This window comes from Thalassophryne amazonica, chromosome 8 (genome assembly GCF_902500255.1).
Source record: "Thalassophryne amazonica chromosome 8, fThaAma1.1, whole genome shotgun sequence".
Lineage (NCBI taxonomy): Eukaryota > Metazoa > Chordata > Actinopteri > Batrachoidiformes > Batrachoididae > Thalassophryne > Thalassophryne amazonica.
Genome location: NC_047110.1, coordinates 63,750,025 through 63,771,745, shown reverse-complemented (window position 1 = coordinate 63,771,745; position 21,721 = coordinate 63,750,025). Strand labels below are relative to the sequence as shown.

Genomic DNA, 21,721 nt, shown 5'->3' with positions numbered 1-21,721 from the left:
AACCCCCCAAAAATGCTAAACTGTCTTTTTCCTTCACTTAACAAGGCAAGAAAAGGCATAATGGGTTAATCGATGAGTCCGCTGAGGCCTGGGAGCATGCGCTGGTGTTGCACAACCACCTCCACCACACCACAGAGCCACCCTGGGTTCAGGATGGCAATCACCAAGGCAGACAATCCAATGAGTGGGTCAGCAAAACTTCATGTGAATAAAGCCATAAAACTACTGCATATTCAGCTTTTAAATTTGTGATTCTGACATATGCTGGCATCTGCTAACATAATGCAACAGAATTAGACAGCTAGATAGAGAGATAGATAGATAGATTCTATATAATTAGTGTGAACAACAATGTAATTATGTATTGTGATATCAAATTGTGATACAATATGTATATCATGATATGTATTGTATTATATAACAGCTGAGTGGATCCTTGTCATTTGGTGCTTTGGATGTCACATGACATGGATTATTTGTCCCATTTGTGTTGCGTTGCATTTAGAGTGCAATTTGGTTGCATTAAGATGCAATGTTGGCTCCATATGTTTGGTACCATTGCACTGAGGAGGTACACAGTCTTTTTTTGGAAGTACACGAAGTTGGTGGACAGCATCGCGGACAACATCATCAGAATTATTTCTGGACTCATATTTAAAGTTCGTGTTGGATTGTAGATGTCAGATGTGATTTTTCGCTGGAGTGAGGATCGTACACAAACTCTTTCTTTTTTTTTTCTGGAAGCACACAAAGTCAGTGCAGTGACACACCAAAATGTAAGTCCCTTTTCTGTTGTTTATAAGTTAATATAATATCAAATGACAAGGATCTATTTTAGCCGTTATATAAAAGAAATAATGAATGTTTTTACATTCATTCAATGGAACAAATACATTGAAACCATTTGCCTCATTGAATAGTTTGTTCCAGCTTTCACCTCATGAAATATTTGTACCATTGAACTCATAAGAATTCATTATTTGTATACTGTAGCGCTAGTATATCATTCTACTCCTAATAGACTGATTGATGTACACCTTTTGTTTGCATGCAGTTTCTGTAGCCTTGTTGCTTATTGCAGGGTCCTGGTGGCCACTAAGGTCAATGTTGCCTATTGGGCAACCAGTAAATTATTTCAATCATATTTAACCAGTTTAAATCCGGTGTAAACCAGTTTGCTCCTGTCTTAGAACAGTTTTAAATCAGCTGTTAACTCTGTTAACCTTTTCAAAACTAATTTGAAGTGACTTGAAAAAACATTAAGCCTGTCAATCCTGATATAGGAACAAATTCAAATCAGTTAAATGTCGACTACTTGTAGTTATAGAACAGTTAAATACCAAAGTCAATGCAAAATAAGCCATGAAGTGGCTCTACTCTACTCTATTCTACTCTGCCTTTTTTAGTATAGAATTGGAATATATTATAGAAGACACACCTTACTGAATTTTCATGAAAGGAGCAAATAAAAGATGCTGGACCAAGACAAAAAGTAGCATTTTGTCTTGATAAATGATTTCACTGACTTAAATAATTAATCAATTATCCAAAAAAATGAACTGTTTAGGGCTTGATAGAGCACAGTGTAAAATCTCCTGAGTTTTCCCCTCTTATTTGGTGAGAATCAGCACAAAACATGTTTCCGCAGATACTGACAAAACCATTTACTAACTAAATGAATTTGAGTCTTATTAATTGAGCATTGCCGCAGTCAGTCTTAATAAAACTGATTCTCGGTTTGGCTGTATTTGTCATGGTATTGTCAAAACTGACTGGAAAAGGCTAGCGGCACTGTTCTGAGAATAATCTGTAATGCCTTCATTCAGTTAATATAACAAATATGGCCACACATGGGAGGTGCCTTCAACTTGTATAATACATCTCGCTGAGAAGAAAAGCGGCAAATTGCATCAAATTGTATTAAGCAGCCAAGTATAGCCATTTGCTGATGGAATGTTAAATCTAGTGAAAATAAGATTAATGGGTAGCGAGCAGCACAATCGGCCTCAGCATGTAATGCTGCTTGCAGCAATCATTATTAGAAAAGCTACTGTCTCTTTACTTGCAAAGTTCAGTTTTAGACACACAAATAAAAGAAATATTTACTTTACCAGCTTTATACTCATATTCCCACGTGGGGAAATTGAGCCCTTAATAATAATTTACCTGTGTAGTGTTCATTGCCCTGTGCAGCACACGTCAACAGCTGGGCCATGGAGGAGCCCACTGTCTTAGATGTACTGCCCAAATCTTGAGCACACTTCTCCAGCTGTGTGAGTAGCAACACAAAAAAGTAAATTATTCTTATCATGTCATTTCTACAATCAGATATCTACTGTATACATAAATACTGTACCTTTGCCAATGGGCCGTGCTTACATAGCAGGGTCATTCCATAAGAAATCAACAAGTGGTTCCCACTTCATGGTCTCTGATTTGCTTTATTTTCACATATTTTGTAGATTATAAGCCCAATATGAAAAACCCAAAATATTTAATAATTTTCCTTCCAGAAGGGACAGAAAAAGGGGGCACTTTTTGGCATGGAAGCCTATTTTCTTGACAAATCTGAAGAGCCATATCTTTAAAAGAATAATAGTTAATGCTTGTTTCAGGAGTGTTTAACAATACGCAACATAGAAAGGCACATTTTATAACAAAAATTCTGAAAAGAAATTTAAACTATAATATTAAAACTTCTTGTTCTTCTTCTGCCATTCAATCCTCAGATGACGATGGCGTTGACTCAAGATTTTTCCATGTTGTCCTGTCCCGAGTTAGTTGCACAGCTTCTTCCGTGCTTATGCCATGTATCTTGAGGTCTTCCTGTATATTATTCATCCACATCTTTGCCTGCTGTCCTCTGCTTCTCGGTCTAGGAATATAGCAGTCCAGGACTCTTGTCAGTAGACTTTCCTGCTTCATTCATTTAACAGGAGCAAACCACGTTTGCATCTTCTTACGTATAACATCAACCACTGTTTCGGTTGAGCCGACTCCGTCTCACAACTTCATTTCTAATTCTATCTCTTCTGGCTACCTTCAGCATTCTTCTGAAGCAGTTCATTTTATTTCTGGAGAGAACGATCTTTGAATCAATGTGGTATATATTATAGGACAGAATTACAGGTGGGAGAGAGGTGGAATTCAGCCTCCCACTTCTATTAAGCAGAGGTTACATCAGTTTAACAAAGTTGGCTTCCTTGACACCTCTTTCAATCCAGCAATCTTCCCTGTCTAAAAATATGAACATTGCTATCTACAAATGTGTGTCCTTCTTCTTTCAGATGCTGGTAGATGTCTGAGTCCTGACCAGAGGAAGTGGCTCTCCTGTGCTGAACCATTCATTTGTTGACTGGCTGTTTGGGTTATCTGATGTAGAGCTCATTGCACCCCACACTGCACTGAACCACATACACCAGATTGCTTTTGTGGGTGCGTGGTGTGCGGTCTTTGGGTTGAACCAGTATATTTGTCTGATGGTGTTCCTGGGTTTGAGCAAACACAGGAATGTTGTGCTTGTTGAAAATCCTCCTTCGTTCCTTAGAAATTCCAGCCACATATGGAATTACAATGTTATTCATTTTGTTCTTTTTTCTTCTTCATCCACAGTGGATATCCACCAACTTGAAGAGCCTCCTTCACAGGCTGGTGTTCCTTTTCTTGGGCCTGGGCACTTGTTGGGATGTGTCCAGTCATGTGTTGCAGGGTTCTGATAACTCCCAGCTCATGTTCCAGTAGGTGGTGGGAATCAGAAAGAAGCTATTGGTTGGTGTGTATAGGCTTCCTGGAGACCTCAATATCCTGACCTGACTCATCTAACTTGAATACTATGACCTGGATGAATGAGAATCATCCACAGACATTTCACTGTGCACACTGTAACACACTGACCGTTTCGCCGGGAAGAGGCTTGAGCTGTCCATCAATGACAGACATCTTGGCATCTTGGAGCTCACTCTTCAGTGTCTGTACTGTTTTGAGGGCCGAGTCAATCTCCAGAGGACCACAGGCTTCGTGTGCCTTCAACCATCACACAGACAATATTAGCATTTAAATGTGTCCCACTTATTGTGCAAAATATGAAGGATGTTATTTTAAATGCTGCAGTAGGTATCGCTATATAAGATAAAAGTGTTTGGTCAATCCTCCAACAAACCACATTTTATAAGACAGAGGATAAATCCTACCATCTCTACTCATAATGATGTTTATAGATATGGTACCTTCTGGGTGGCAGTCCTGAGTTCTGCCAGGCAGGTAGCCAAGTTCTTGGCACACTGGCCCAATTGCATTGCAGCAGCCTGGTCAGCCACTGTTGGAACTGCTGACTTTGCAGAAGTCACCATCTTGCTTCCAGGCTGTGTTTGGGGTGGAGGGGAGGGGGTACACCATCATAGATGATATATACCAGTTTATTGACAAGCATGCAAAAACTGTGTGTGTGTGTGTGTGTGTGTGTGTGTGTGTGTGTGTGTGTGTGTGTGTGTGTGTGTGTGTGTGTGTGTGTGTGTGTGTGTGTGTGTGTGTGTGTGTGTGTGTGTGTGAGATTGAAAATCTGCGGTTACTGATGGTGTACAGGTGAAGTAGCTGACCTGTAGAAAGCTCTGGCTGGCCATGATTAGGGTAAGCTGAACGCCCAGTTCCTCAGGCTGGGACTGACTGCTCCTCATGCCCTGGACCAGCTGGGGAATACTATCTGCTACTGCCTGCATTTGTTTTGTACACACAGCATCGTGACTGAATGAGAAATCCTGTGATAGTATGTAACTACTGCATGGTTCACCACATGATTCCTTTAAATAAAGCAGTAATATTTTTTTGCTTTGCATACATTTGCTCTGAGGTGCAGGTTCGTACCTTGCAGCTGTGCACTAGCTGTTGGTGTGAGGCTGTATTTTTGTTGGAAGCAGCTGCGTTTTGTGCAGCAGCAATGGTCTGCGTAGCAGCAGCTGCTGCCTGCTTTGCAGCTAACTGTTCAGAAGATGGAAATCATTTCAATTAAAGGAGGACAACAACAGGTAAATTTTGCTTTTGCACTGACGAGCTATATGCACTTATATACTGCAAGATTCAGTGTGGCAGACATGGTAACAGTTAGCAGTTAATATGGATATAACTAAACCATCTGCACACAGGACGACAGACAGAATGCAACATGTCGCCAATAACAGGATGTTTGTTTGAGTGTCCTGTGCTTTTAACCAAGCAGTTATTTTTGATGGTCTCGAATGAAGCCCACCTGGAAGAAGAAAAAATTGCAGTTCCTTGACTGGCCGCTTGAGGGTGGCTCCAAAAGTGAGTAGATTCTAGGGCTGCAGCTATCAATTATTTTTGTAATAGCGTATTCTATCGATTATTCTGGCGATTAATCGAGTAATCGGATAAAAAGTACTTTTGCGTTTTTAAACAACATCAATAGGCAGGGCTCTCCCTAAGCAATGGCACAATGTCCCTGTGCCAAAGTCTTAACATTTTGCTGAAATGGCGATGGGATGTGGCTTTCTGTTCTGTTTTTAACCCAACTTGTAAAATGTAATTATTTTGAGTTGGGTTTTTTTAAGCCTCACAGTTAGTTTTTTTAAGTTACCGTGTTTGTGAAGCATTGTGTGTTGCCCAGAAAAAGCGAAACACTTAGTGCAAGTCTGAACAGTGACGAAAAATAATTTTGAGCTTTATTATTTACAAAATTAAGAATAAGGTTTTATTTAAGTTGGTTAACGCACAGTTCCATGGGTAACATCCTGATGAGTTCAAATTCTTGAGCACCAATATGAGTTTCTGTTGGTGCAAGAAACCTAATGACCTTATTTTGAGTCCACTGTAACCTACTCTTGTATTTCTTGGTTAAACTAGTATGTCATGAAGTGTTAGCATAGTCAAAGTGACATTGAATCAAGGCAGATACAAGCATCTTCTTGGTTCTATTATCTGCATTCCATGCTTTCCTGTAGAGGAATTTTAACTCGGCATTTACCTTCTGTAGTCATGCCAGACAAAGACTGGTCAACCTAGGTATTTAACCTTTGGTTGGCATTTCAAAGTATCACCTGCACATTGCACCTGTATGGTATTTTGTTTCTATAAATTATGCTTTGAACCAAAAAGAGTTGTTGCACTTTTCCCAACATGAAGGGAAAGGCTGTAGTCGATCCCAGATATGGAGTTCATGTTGGTGCTTCTTGGTCTTTATAGAAAACCTATGGATGATGCCATGCAGGCTTTGTCCAGTATATATACACAATCTATGCTTTAGCGCATGTGCTAACATATGACATTTTAAGAGCGGGAAATGGCAAACACAGATATTAGCTTTTGTCATTCACTGTGTGATTACAATGCTACAGCAATGTAGACAACAAAGGGACCATGGACACTGTGAAGGAATGATGGAAAAGGATGATATTCTAAGCTACAAACCTAATAAATTGGACCCGGACATCTGGTCTTTCCTTGGGCAAAAAAGGTGAGTCTTACACACAACAAACTGGGTTTTACATGAGTTTAATTTTCTCTTCTTGACATTTAAATCTTTCTTCTTCTTTAGCACTTCAATGGAACTTGTAATATACAAGTGTTGTTCTTGCTGCTTACTCTGGACTTGCTGCTGTTTCTACTTGTTTTTGTCAGAGACATGCATTAATTGTTTTTCAGATACAAAATATAAACCATCCTCCTCTGCTGTGGTTTCATGACTAATTTAATTTAATTAGTCAGCCTCGACTTTAAAAATTCTGAAGCTGTGCAACCCCTAATATTTTATTTCATTCAGACTACCTCAAAGGAAGAAGGGTCACAACCAAAAACATTGGCAGTACACTACTCAGCAGGGCTGGACTGGGGAAATTTTTCAGGCCGGACATTTTTAACCAAGACCAGGCCACCACCAGGTATCGAAGGGGAAAAAAATTAAGCCTGCTGTGACAGTGTGGTTTTAATTTTTTGGTCCCTTAACCGATCAATGTGCACCAGGAGACACACACATTTTAACACTATAAGAAGCATTATGAAAAGTTCTCCCGAAATACAGTTATCATAGGCTTATCAAAAGTACGATCTATTGACAGTAGGTCACATTACTTTTTAGACATAATAAGCCGTCATTTCATTCAGCCTTGTTACTTAAATTTAGAAATAGAAATTATATAAAAACATTTGTTACAGAAATACTGTAGGCTATACTATAAATAATATATCATTACTTGTGTGATACAATTCATCATATAAAGCAAGACATGACTGGATGACTGGACCAATGACTGGATACAAAGGTGGGAACTTTTGAAACTGCAATACACAAAAAGGCCACAAGATGGAGACAGCTGTCTATCTCACTACAAGCTACAAGTAACATCAAGGATTTCTTTTATTACCAGTTTGTGTTGCTAATCAACTTGAGAGAATGACTCTCAATTTAAAGTAAAATGTTAGGTATGTGAAATTATGCCAGGACTTGGGAAAATACATTTTAGACAGGGACACCGTTATACCACGCCACCGCACCGCAGACTGTGCAAAACAGCATACTTCGTATGACTGACGCACGACTGTCACACAAATAGAATAAAGAATAAAGAAACAACCTGGCGGCAACAGCATGGTAGCTAGCCATGCACACCATTTGCACAGGTTACATTGCTAGGCTAGGTTACGTGACTGACAGAGTTAGCACGAACAAAAATAATGTCCAACCTTAATTCATATCTGAGTGACCCAGTTAGACAGCACTTTACTTCGGACCAGAAGATCAGAATGTCTCTCTCACACACAGATGTCTGATTTATGAACAAGTTAGGTTGCTGTTCATCAATTAATAGCTGAAGTTAACATTCACTTACCGTCATGGCCGTAGTGGTCCCCGCCTCACTTTATAGTCACCCTTTCTTGACTTCAATGAAAATATATACTTGTTTTATAAAAAGTAAAATAAAGACCTCTTTCTTGACCTCCTATTTAACTGTTGACAGCACTGTAACAGTAAAACTTGTAATTTCTAACCTACATTGTTAATAAATTTAACTATTAAATTCTTTCTAACATTTTTCTAACATTTAAATTTTCTCTAAACATTTTACTTGTCGAAATTATTATTATTTTAAGTAGTATTAGTAGTTGTAGTAAAAAAGGCTTCAAAACTGGACCTTTAATCTAGCGGTGTTGTGAGGGGGGGACAGCCCCATGCCCCCATTCCATCTGGATTCGCCCCTGCTTTGGCGTTTGAGCACAAAGAATGGATAACATTTATTTATGCAGAAAACATGACCAGATTTACAGGTCAGAAAGTTTTATTGCGTTTTCACATCATGCGCTCCCCAGAAAGACAGTTTAGGTGCATTTGAGTGGAAAATAGTGTTAGTTGTTGACGCATCGCAGAGGATCAGCTGTTTTAATGTGCAGATACGGAGCGGCTCAGCTCTAAATAAAGGAGGAAAAAAAAGCATAAAAATGTCTTTGTAAAGCTCAGTACAGGTGTGCTGTTATCACCGCGCTTTAAGAGGTGAGGACGAGTCGTAGCTGTTACAAAAAAAAAAAAAAACGCGGATGAAAAGCTCACAGCTCGCTTTACTTCGTAAAAAAAATCCGCAGGCCAGTAGGCCATCAGGCCACCGGGCAAATGCCCGGTGTGCAATACTATCAGTCCAGCGGTGCTACTCAGTCTTTATTTCTTGAGATAAGCATAACTTCTTTCACCTTTCTATGTCTCTTAAAAATACACTTCGTTCATATTATTTCACAGGCTGAAGACAAGCTTTGAAGGTACGACAAGACTGAAAATACCGAAAAAGACATTGTCTGTTGACTGAACAAGGAGTTGAAGATGAACAAAGAAACAGAATATATTATATATATATATATATATATATATATATATATATAAAATGTAGCCTGTGAAACTACACTGAACTAAGCATTTGTACCTAAGGCACAACTCTGGTGACCAATTTTTATTTTCTTTTGGCCTAAATGCATGTTCTATTGTTGCATGTGCACTGTGGTACGTGTAGATTCAAGATATTCTTCTTCTTTTTCCTGGCTCACACATACACGTTCTTGATGGGGTGACCATTAGCACCATTAGTGCTACCATCTGATGCATGGAGTAAACTGAGATATATGTCTGATAACAAGCTGATCGCAGACCTCGGTAATGCACAATTTATGTGTCCGGGAAATTGAACACTGGCAGCTCTGGAGCAAAGAAAGGCTGGTCATTAGGGGTAAACCGATACCAAGGGCTAAACACAGATTGCAGATAGTTCATTCATGGCACTAATGAGATTTATGGCTGACTGCTACAGGAAACCGATGAAATACAGACAAATATAGCACACCACGTGAGCCATATTTGCAAATGACAGCATTTCATTATTCACATTGTGACATGTATTGTGACACAATGCTGAAGACATGAGAGCATATTTTTATGATGCCTTTGTGTTCAAAAATTCAGAATAAGAGGTGTGCTTTAACATCAAACAACCTATCAACAACAAGTGTGACTCACCTCCAGTCTGTTGACCAGTTTTTTCTTGATAGCGTTTTGAGCTGCAGCATTTGTAGCCACACGAAGCCCCTCGGCTGCCTCTCTAAGCCTCTGCTGCTGGTCCTCGTTCTCTGGATAGGCAGCTGCCCCCTGAAGGCATGTGCACACACAAACATGCACATCTAAACCACGGTGAATCCAAGCATACTGTCAGATCAGCAGTCAGACGTTAGTAATTAATGATTAATAACTCTGGTGATACACACTATACTGTTACAAAGAGGTATTTTGTGCTGTCTCTCTTCTGACAGTTTCCAAGGAAACCTTTGCAGCCTGATTCCCATTTCCCTTAAATAATGGCAGTGATGTGGTGATTAATGTGTCACACATCAAAAAACATCTAAGAAGCCATGAGAAGTATTTCACTTGCCTGGGTATTTCTCACTGATTATATCCTGCTCGACAGTGCCAGGGGCTTATTAAGAGCAACCGATGCTGCACCATTTAATGTTGGGTGTGAAATACTGCTGCATGCAGTAATAATAATAATGACTTGGATTTATAGAGCACTTTATTATTGCTTAGATACCCAAAGCACTTACAAGTTGCATTATTATTCATTCACTCGCACATTCACATATTGGTGTTGGTAAGCTACTAGTGTAGCCACAGCTGCCCTGGCTTCGCCTCATTGAATGGAACATTCTAGCTTTCACTGAAAATATTAAATATTCATTCCATTGAAAGAATGAAAAAAACATTCATTATTTGTTTTAACAGCTAAAATAGATCCTTCTCATTTGATATTTTATTAATTTTTAAACAACAGAAAGGGGACTTACTTTTTTGGTGTTCCACTGGTGCTTAACAGTGCAACATGAACTTTAAATTGAAGTCCAAATTGCGACGATGTAGTCTGTGATGCCGTGCACTGACTTTGTGTACTTCCAAAAAAAAAAAAAAAAAAGACTTTGTGCAGTTCCTCATTCCAGCGAAAAATCACATCAGAAATTTCATGCCTCCAGATGGCTTACAGGGTAGTGGATTTGTTTTTTGTGTTCAAAGAATTAGCAGTGTCAATTAGCTCCTTCAAATCGTCATCTGCCATGAAAACAAACTGCCATATTTAGCTAAACGCTGCCCCTGATAGTGTGAGCGGCCGGGATGGTCAGGGCGTGCAATAGCACATTTCATATAGCAACAACATTGCATGCTATAAAAGACCTACTGCGTGGTAAATGAAACATAATGGCAAATGGTATGAATGATCTATGTCACATGACATACAACCCATCAATCAAATGACAAGGATCCACTCAGCCGGTATATAAATTCTGATAACATTTCAAGGTATGTGATAGTTGATTTCAGAATGCAAGCACATACTCATGAAACTTACAGAATCGAGATTTGTTAATCAAGCGCCATAAATCTGGTAAAATTGACCCAACTCAAATGATATGATAATATGCGTATGACCAACCTATAAGGACTTGTATAAAGTTTCACAAAATTCCTCCTACAAATGTGAGAGGAGTTGATTTCAGAATGTAGACACCCACTTATGAAACTGATGGAGTTTCACTTTGTTAATCAAGGGCCATAACTCTGGTAAAATGGACCCAACTAGAATGATATGATAATATGCATATCACCAACTAATACCAAGTTTCATGAAATTCCTCCTAAAAGTGTGGGAGGAGTTGATTTCAGAATGCTTATACACTTTTTGGAATGTACGGACGGACAGACGGAAAGACAGACAGACAGACATAATCTCCACAATGTAATCCCTGTTTGGGCCTTTGGCCAGCGTGGGATAAAAGCAGGAAATTCTCTGGAAACATTATCTAATCAGCTATTATGTGTTATGCTCCCCTCTGGTGGTCTTGCAGCTTCTGCAGGAAGGGTACTGTATTACGAGCATTTGTTCATTATCACAAAACCTGCGCATCTCCTCTGCTGATTGGTGGAGGTTATGTGACTAGTCTGACTACTACCAAGATTGATTAGAAAGTGGCAGGTAAGACCATAATGAAACTCTGAGGGGAGATAATCAGTGAAGAACTGATCCAGATCACCAAGAAAATTTAACAACTTCTTCTGCAAGACAATGATCTTCTCTCCACAATATGCTGTCAAACTCTATTACTTTGAGGTATGTTGAAAGCAGACAGGCAGTGAAACAGGGGTGACCACATAACCTTTGCCCTGCTCGCCTTCAGAGTCAGTGAAAGCTATTTTCCAGACCTCCTCCTCAGTTTTCTTCTAATTGCTTGGATTTGGGTCTACTTACTGTGCACCAGGTATGTTTCCTTATTTTATGTTTCCATTTATATGATCCGATGTGATCAATTTTTGCTTTCATTTGCTGTGCTATATAAAACTCAAATATGAGGGGTGGGAGCTAGCTCATGTGCAGAAAATGAAGTAGATATGATTTCACAACATTCCTCTCTCAAGTCAAACCGAGTCTGGGAGGATGTGCTTCACCACATCAACGACGCCACCAACATGTCGAACCTGATGATGCATGTGATACTCCTCATCTTAGTATCCCTCAGTAACCACTCATTTGATACAACCTCATTCCAACTGTTCCAAAGGATCCTCCAAAGAGATCTAGTACCAAAGACATCCAGTCTTAGGTCACTGGTTTGCACTCAAGTCTTGTAATCATACAGCAAGACAGGTAGCACCTGGACCCAAAATACTTGGGCCTTTGTTGTCCTTCCAAGATATCGCCATCACTAAACACCTCCAGAGTGTTCTGGTCCCTGAGCAGCAAGTAGCTGGAACTGAATCCTATTAAGAATAATCCTTGCAATCCTTCTGTTTTGTTCTTTGCCTGTTTGTTCATGTACTGCCTTTCTGTGTGTCAATTTTCTTGTTGGGGTTTTTCTGCTTGGGTCTGTCTGTAGCTTTCTTTCTTGTACAGTATGTCTCTTGGTTCTTGGTGCTGGCTGTCTCTCTCGTTCTCTCTCTCTTTCTCTGGCCACGCCCTGTTTTCTGGTGCTTTCCATGCACACCTGGTCTTGATTTGCTGATTGTCACCTGGGGTTATTTAAGCTCACTGGTTGTATTTGTTCCTCGCCAGATTGATGCACCTTGTGCCTTCTCTCCAGCTCTCAGTTTCATGTTCTATAGTCCTGCCTGCCTCATTGTGTTCTCAACCTCCTGCCCGTTTGTTCTGACCTTGCCTTGTTGTACTGTTGCTGTGTTTTTTGGAGTGCCTTCCCATGTACTGACCACTGCTTTCCTCACCACTAAAGCCATTTTGCAACCAGAGCTGCTTGTGTGAGCCTCACATTTGTGTCCTAACAAAACCTCCTATCAGAGGAGTGATAGTCAATTTTAATGGCAAAATAAATAAACAAGCCAAGAATCACTTTTTGTCTCTCTCACGTTTTCTTTTCAAAACTGTATTTCAACAAATACATTAACAGTAAAAAACAAGGCCACAATAGAAAGAGATAGAAAAAAAATGTACAATAACATAAGGGTTTCTTTAACATTAATTCTCTTAAAAAATTCTTATAGAGCGTTACAGTTTTATGACATTTGGGACCGTCTATAGCTTAATACTGCTTATATATTGTTCAAATTCAGCCAGAAGTCTGTGTAAATTCCTCAGTACTCTGCATATATGAATATGGAATTTACCAGACAATATTAAAAGGTTGATAATCTATTCAATGGTCTCTCGCACAATGTTTTTTTTTCTCTCTACATCTGTTATGACATCATAATATGCAAACAATATGCAAATTAGCCAATAACATCATTTACCGACTTCTGGCGACTTTTAAGACAGCCAATAGCTACTTTTCTTACTGAGGAGTTGGCAACACTGTGAATCCGTCCAGCTTCCTTATATGACATTTAATGCATTGTCAATGAGCACTGCTTTTTGTCCTTGTTTCATCAAGGTAGGTCATTGAAAATTATCTGAAGATGTTTTCTAGTGCAAAAACATCCACAGATTCTAAATCTGCCATCACATTTGTGCCAGCTATTATGGTTTGGGCGCTACGGGCCCCGTTTTGACACCGAAAATAGCGCTCGGGCAGGGCCCCAAACAGAAAAATGCATAAAAACAGTATAGTTTCGTCAACGCATTGCTTCTTAATTATTGCAAACAAATGTCAACATGTTCCGCCTGACTGGAAAATCACTCAGGGCCTTTAATCCCCTATTGCTCCCAGTGTGTAGTGAGCGCCTTGTATGGCAGCACCCTGACATCGGGGTGAATGTGAGGCATAATTGTAAAGCGCTTTGAGCGTCTGATGCAGATGGAAAAGCGCTGTATAAATGCAGTCCATTTACCATTTTTATTACACTTTCTTTCCAGTCTTGTCTTGAATTTCGTGCATTCTCATAATTTACTATAATGTCATTTCCATCATACTTTAGTATACACTAGGTGGCACTGTTACTGCTGCAAATGTCTTTTACTGCCAACTGGGGTGATAGATAAATTTTATTAACAACTTCATAACAACCAGAAAAACATTTAAAGTTACATCTATTTTCATTACACTGCAGAGTTAGTCATTTCATAATTATTAGGATTTATAAAAAGATGAAGTTGAACCTTCATAAACCTTAACCTTCTTAAACTTTAACCTTCTTAAATAAGGGCTCAGTGTCTGTTATAGCTGCTACTTCAAAATGCTTTGAAAGCGTTCTTTTGGAAGCTAATACATTGTCTCAGTATACTATTGCACACTTTCCCAGGTCACTGACTGACAACTGGTACACTCTTTCTTCACCGTCCGAAGGATGGGTACTTTGCTAGTATTCAAATAAAACCAACTGAAAAATCTCTGCCTTGCTCCACTGGTCAGCAGAGGTAATAATGATTACTTATATTGCACTCACAGTACTCAACATTCAACTCTCAGCAGTTTGATTATATATAATCAGATAGAAAAAAATTGCTACAAACAGCTACCAATTTGCCTCAAAGTAATGATTGAAAATAAGGTTTTTCAGTAGATTACCAAGTTGCATGCTTAAGCACATAATGAATGATCTTTATAGTGAGCCTGTTGTAGTCTTACCTTAGCAGCTTCCACCATTCGAGCTGTGGCATCAGCGAGGAGTTTGGCTGCAGCCAGCAGTTTCTTTGAATTGTCAACATCCACTTCTGCCTCAGCGTCCGATCTCATGGCATTGACTAAGTCTGAAGTGGCTTGTGCCAACACTCTGGCCTGACGAACCATTTCCCCTTTTAACACATGCAGACATACATGTGCAAATGTATGTCAAAGACAAATGTGCACGTTAATGTACAACCTTAAATATTAATCTTATCTAGGCTTGCAACACATAATACGACCAAAAAATGTGTTCCTAATGCAAAGCTGTTCACTGCTTCTGTCCATTTTAGGTTATAGTTTTCAGAATTTCAATGAGTTATTTCCTGTGTAATCAGGTCCATAACCAATTTTGCCTATGCACAAACACAAAAAATTGCAATCACAATGTAGTAATTACAGACATTTGTATTCAATTCAATTCTATTAAATTTATATATAAAAAAATGGCTGTCATTCTGAAATTTTTTTTTTTTTTTTTTTTTTAAACCCTTTGAACTAACTAGTAGCACATTTTGATTGTTTCATTTCAACTCCCATTGTGGTGGTGAAGAGATGCTAAATAAATAAATTAATAATCACATCCAAATACTTATGAACCAGACAATACATGAAATGACAAGCTGATACTGAAAAATACACAGCTTTGCAGTATGAACAACATTGTTGGAAATATTGCAAGAGGTTTGTATTGTAAGCCAAATCTGTGGAGCTGGCTGGAGATTTGGGTCTATTAAATTTTCAGGAGTTTAGAAAGAATACACATTTTTAATCTTCTTATGGTTCATATTTCAGTGCATTTTAATCTATTCTGATGTCCAATTCAAAGAAATGTTTCTTGGAACAAAGCAGGTCCAAAGCAAATCTACACAAAGAACAAATTCTTTAAGCCAGCTTCAGCTATATTCATATCAGTTTCCCTTCTAATGTATATTTCAACAAGAGATTTATTCAACTGTCTGTGTCCCGGCAAGTCACTTCAGTGTCTTAACCTTCTCGTGCGCTTCCCTTGCTGAAGTTTTCTTGTGAGTCATCCTCTTCCACAGAAATGAAAGTCTTTGAAAAATATGTAGCATATCCCCACACACCTGCTATAAAAAGCCACACTTCCCAAACACCCACTTCCAGCTGGAAATAACTCACACAGAGAAATCTATGAAGTACAAGACATCTCGGTGCTTTACTGTCGATATCCTGTGGCTTTTGAAATCAATTTCTGAATGATCACTGGAAGCATATACACAGATTTAAAAAAGAAGATAGTTAGATTTTTTTCTTGATGATATATGGTAGAATAAGGTTTGCCCTTCCAAAACTGCCCAGGTCATGTGTTTCCTTTTAAGTATCAAAGCATCAATCATGCTGATTGGGACCAGACTGAAAGCTCTGTAGTGGTTTTGGATGACATGTTTTCTACAACCCCATGACAACTAGCTGAGTTTACAAATTCTTCAGCCTTACGGCTCAAACCATAACAAATAGCCTTCATGTTGCAAATGATTCTATAAGCTCACACAACATGGACACAAAGAGCATGGAGAATATTCTAAAGATTGTTAATGCAGTTAAAATCTTTGTTCTGATTGAACAGTGGACCAATGGATTTGTGAAAAAGTGAGAGACGCAAAGCTTCATACGAGTTCCGCCCAAAAAATTTTTCATATATAAAACCTTTGTGTTTGAACTCACCAGCATCACCCATGGAAGTAAAGATGTTTTCTGTGACATTCATGATCGTGTCTGTGGCCTGGTCGTATCGCCCGATGGGCTCTCCGCAGCTGGCGTAGTGGCGGACGTGCTGCAGCAGGTCACTGAGGGCCTGGCTCACCACACCAGCTGCTGCTCCGACTTGCTTTAACAGCTCACTGTCGTCACTGGCAGAGCGACAGGCTTTGACGCAAATTTCCACAGAACGGTCCACCAACTTCCCTGCCTCGACAAGCTGCTCCTGACACACCGGGGAGCTGATGGTTGGGCTCACCACCTGCACCACAGTCGTAAAAATAAAGTGAGATTGCGACGGCTTGCTGGATAGAAAACAGCCACAACAAATGTAACTGGTTACATGAAATTAAAGGAAAAAGTACATTTCATGAAGGATATATATTTCATAAAGCCTTTTAGTTTTACAGATTTCTCTCTTCATTGGTAAACCAAGATTTTAACTGCTTATACAATGTGCATAGATGATTTGTACTGATGTCATAGGTCAAGGAGAGTGGTTTGGCATCAAACACACTGGCGAGTAAGCATTCTGAGACAAAACAAGGCAGACTGGTATTCAAATTGCCCAAACAGGAAGAGAGTTTCCTTTTATCCCCTTCCATAGAATTATGAGAGGAGAAAACAGTGGAATTCAGGTGCAAAGAAGAACAACACATCTGATCAATGCAGGATTTGTAGGCAACATTTCAGGAATCAGGTGAGACTTTTACATCTCATTAAAAAAATGAATGCATTAATGATCACACTAACTCAATTTTTGCATTAACAGTTTCACCACTGATGCGGCGAGGAATATAAAATTGAGTTTACAGAAGATTATTGGAGCAGCCCAAGTTTTCAGTATCAATCGCGTGTTGTCATTATAAGATGATTTTCCATTTATGGAAAAACTTTGTCACCACATTTTTAAGCAAATAAAATAAATAAATGAAAGGCACAAAAGGGCTGATGCACACCCTGCACACTCTACTCACCACAATATGAATACACAAACAAATATTCATCTGTCTGTAATGGTGTTTTTCACTATGTATGACTTTATTTGGCCAGTATCTCATTGGGCTGTGACTGCATGGGAAGTAGTTGGAGACACAAATTGCAACAAAACAGGCGAATTAATGACGGTTGTTCAGTTGGAATCTCACTAAATTGATATTTATGACACATAAGCACATGTTGCCTAAATGGGGGGAAAATGTTGCATGAACTGGCACAGAAAATAGGGCCAAAAATTGAGAGTAATCCACATACAGAGTGCGAGTGGCGCTCAAATGCTGTGTGGCACTCTCGCGAATGTCGAGCTCCACCAGCGCGTCCTGTACAGGTCCAAGGATTTGCTTGTGAATGCTACACAGCACTGTCATGGATGTCGAGCGCCACTCGTACAACTAAAATTATGACACGCTTGTGCACAAAATGTTCAAGATGGCTATGGCCCACTGTTATGATGGTGTTATTATGTGAGAAGACGCTATGGAAATTCCCCCAACTGGAGGTATGTAAGAAAAACCACTGTAAACAATAAAAATAAATAATGAAATAATAACAATACATAATAAACATAATAACAAAAAAGCCTTGCCTGGCTCCACAGAGAAGAAAACAACCGATCTGGAGATTATATATACCCCCAGTCCCGACAAATCAGCAATACAAAGTGTTGTGGGGTCACCCAAGAACACCCTTATGCTAAATATGAATGAAATTGGTCAACAGGTTCTTGAGATATCACTCTAACAAGGGTGGCAATGACAATATCTGGAATATCTCGCTGTGACCTTGAAATTCACCCCAAGGTCACCGTAATCGACTGGTGTCAGGGGATCACCCAAGTACACCCTTACGCTAAATATGAATGAAATTGGTCAACTGGTTCTTGAGATATTGTGCTAACAAACAAAAACAGACAGACGGACAGATGGACGGATGGACCTGCTGATTGCTATATCTGGGGATTAAAATTGAAGAAAAGAGTGAATGTTTAGAGTGGATAAAAGATAAAATAGTAGACACACTGTCCAGCAGAGACAGCCTGCTGCATCTCGACAATACAGTCTATAAAATTGCAAAGGACAATAGAATAAAGCAAGTCGTGGAGACTACATTCGCAAGGGTTTGTGATGCCATGTGACTATTTGATGAGGAATTCTGTCGCCTGGACTATTTGAACAGTTCAAAAATCAAGTGACATGTCAGAGGATGCTACTGTGTAAATATTTAAATTCAGACATCTACAATGGTGAAAATGCCTGATTGCCCACATGAATGCTGTTCGCAAGCTGTCGCAGCCCAGCGAGATACTACCCTTATGCCCAGTGAGATACTACTCTTATATGATATCTGTGTTTCTTCATTATGAAGTCATTCAACCAATCACATTTTGATGATCAATATACTTATGCTTTAGATCATCCTTCCAGGCTTCTTGGTTGTTGAGATAGCCAAAAAAAAGGTGTTTTCTGGACCAAGCTTTCCTGGACTTTTGACAAAATTACTCCAAAATGTAAACACCTCGAGGTATCTATGGAAGTAATATTAACCGTCTGATGCCTTTCTACTTTGTTATACATGTTTTTGAGGCTTTTAGTTTTCATAAACAATACACTATTAATTGGAACATACTGAGTTTACCCAGGGACATAGCACCAAATTCTGGGCCCTAGGTACTAGCCATATTGAAGCTCCCCCCCCCCACACACACACTGTTATGTTCTTTTTTATTAACGGAAACACCAAATTTCTTATGCGTAGTCAAACCAGGTCTAAATCATCTAACTCATGTATACCTTAGGACTCAGAACCCTTTTTAAAGTTGGGGGAGCAATATTGAGTTGGGGGGGTCTGGGGGACCAAACAGCACAATTTTCTAGAAAAATGGTGTAATTTTGGTGCATTTTAAGACATACGAGGTCTGTCCGTAAAGTATCGTACCTTATTTTTTTCAAAAACTATATGGATTTCATTCATATGTTTTTACGTCAGACATGCTTGAACCCTCGTGCGCATGCGTGAGTTTTTCCACGCCTGTCGTTGACGTCATTCGCCTGTGAGCACGCCTTGTGGAAGGAGTGGTCCCGCCCCCTCGTCGGATTTTCATTGTCTGGAAATGGCGGAATGAAAAGGACTTTTTTTCCATCTGAATTTTTTCAGAAGCTGTTAGAGACTGGCACCTGGAAACCATTCAAAAAATTTATCTGGCTTTCAGTGAAAATTTTACGGGCTTCACAGAGAATAAGGACTTTAACTACAGGTTTAAGGACCCCTTTAAAGGACGGTCGGTGCGCCGCGCTGCGAGCTGCGGCACAAACCACTGGATCATTTCTAAGCTGATGGCTCTGTGGATATGAGACCGTCGTGTGCTCTTTCTCTGGTTATCACAAGACCTGGACATCAGCCATTTTCCGGCAGATTTCACTTTTAACAAGAGATTTTGTCATGGAAAGCCGCGCGGAGACTTCGCGCGTCACGACCGATTCGCTGATGAAGCGAGACAAAAGAACACCTCCGTTTCGGAGTGTTAGAGGACAAGTTGGGACATGTCCAGCTCTCCACAAGTTCTTTTATATTCACTGGGCTGGTAAGCACTGAAAGCCGAGATAGACATGTCCCAACTTGTCCTCTAACACTCCGAAACGGAGGTGTTCCTTTGTCTCGCTTCATCAGCGAATCGGTCGTGACGCGCGAAGCCTCCGCGCGGCTTTCCATGACAAAATCTCTTGTTAAAAGTGAAATCTGCCGGAAAATGGATGATGTCCAGGTCTTGTGATAACCAGAGAAAGAGCACACGACGGTCTCGTATCCACAGAGCCATCAGCTTAGAAATGATCCAGTGGTTTGTGCCGCATCGTCGCAGCTCGCAGCGCGGTGCACCGACCGTCCTTTAAAGGGGTCCTTAAACCTGTAGTTAAAGTCCTTATTCTCTGTGAAGCCCGTAAAATTTTCACTGAAAGCCAGATAAATTTTTCGAATGGTTTCCAGGTGCCAGTCTCTAACAGCTTCTGAAAAAATTCAGATGGAAAAAAAGTCCTTTTCATTCCGCCATTTCCAGACAATGAAAATCCGACGAGGGGGCGGGACCACTCCTTCCACAAGGCGTGCTCACAGGCGAATGACGTCACCGACAGGCATGGAAAAACTCACGCATGCGCACGAGGGTTCAAGCATGTCTGACGTAAAAACATATGAATGAAATCCATATAGTTTTTGAAAAAAATAAAAAGGTATGATACTTTACGGACAGACCTCGTATACCGCAGTGTTAACTTGACTACAAATCAGGGTTACGGATATAAGATCTACAGTCACAGCAAAAAATCTCATTTAACATAATTTTCCAAAATTCAAATTCGAATCTACATGCCTATTGCTAAAAACAGCCTTTGCCCCCTGACACCCCTACTCGACTGTCTGTGTGACATCAGGGCTTGGCTGTCACAGAATTTTTCGAAAGTTAATGAGGGCAAGACAGAGGTTATGTTGTTTGGAAGTACCCTCGTTGACTTGGGACCTCTCAAGGATTTTGTACGTCCCAAGGTCACCAGCCTTGGCATCACTATAGACAGCGATTTTAAATTTGATAAACAAATCAATGGTGTTTTGAAATCATGCTTTTATCATCTTCGTCTTTTATCAAAGGTAAAACCGCTTTTATCTTTTAACCTTTTTGAACAAGTTGTGCATTCTTCTGTTTCAAGTCGTCTAGACTACTATAACGCACTTTATTTCGGCATTAGACAACAGGCTCTTTCCCGTTTGCAGTTGGTCCAGAACGCTGCAGCGCGACTTTTAACAGGGGCCTGGAAGCGTGAGCACATAACCCCAGTTCTTGCATATTTGCTCTGGCTTCCTATTAATTTTACAATTGATTTTAAGATTTTATTGTTTGTCTTTAAAGCTTGGAATGGAATGGCCCCTCAATACATCACTGACCTCCTACAAATTTACTCTCCAGCGCGTGCTCTGAGGTCTAAGGGCCATTTCCAGCTCGTGGTACCCAAGACAAGACTTAAAACCAGGGGGGACAGGGCTTTCTCTATGGCTGGCCCCAGACTTTGGAACGCTCTGCCCCTCCATGTCCGAACAGCCCCCACAGCGGAGTGTTTTAAGTCTTGTCTGAAGACCCACTTTTATTCTCTGGTTTTTAACACTGCATGAGTTGTGTGGTCTTCTGTTTTACTGGTTTTCAGTTTCAATTTCAATTTATTTTCATTTATATAGCGCCAAATCACAACAGAGTTGCCTCAAAGCGCTTCACACAGGTAAGGTCTAATCTTACCAACCCCCAGAGCAACAGTGGTAAGGAAAAACTCCCTCTGAGATAGAAACCTCAAGCAGACCAGACTCAAAGGGGTGACCCTCTGCTTGGGCCATGCTACAAACATAAATTACAGAACAATTCACAGAACAATTCACG

General features: G+C 39.8%; 1 protein-coding gene across 1 annotated transcript in view; it reads right to left on the bottom strand.

Annotated features, from left to right (window-relative positions):
* Positions 1-21,721, bottom strand: part of tln2b (talin 2b) — a 239,193-nt gene that overhangs the window by 126,047 nt on the left and 91,425 nt on the right. The window contains 8 exon segments of the mRNA XM_034176485.1: positions 2,167-2,269; positions 3,895-4,023; positions 4,227-4,361; positions 4,596-4,709; positions 4,861-4,974; positions 9,506-9,634; positions 14,548-14,714; positions 16,273-16,567. Coding sequence (XP_034032376.1) covers positions 2,167-2,269; positions 3,895-4,023; positions 4,227-4,361; positions 4,596-4,709; positions 4,861-4,974; positions 9,506-9,634; positions 14,548-14,714; positions 16,273-16,567 — 1,186 coding nt within the window.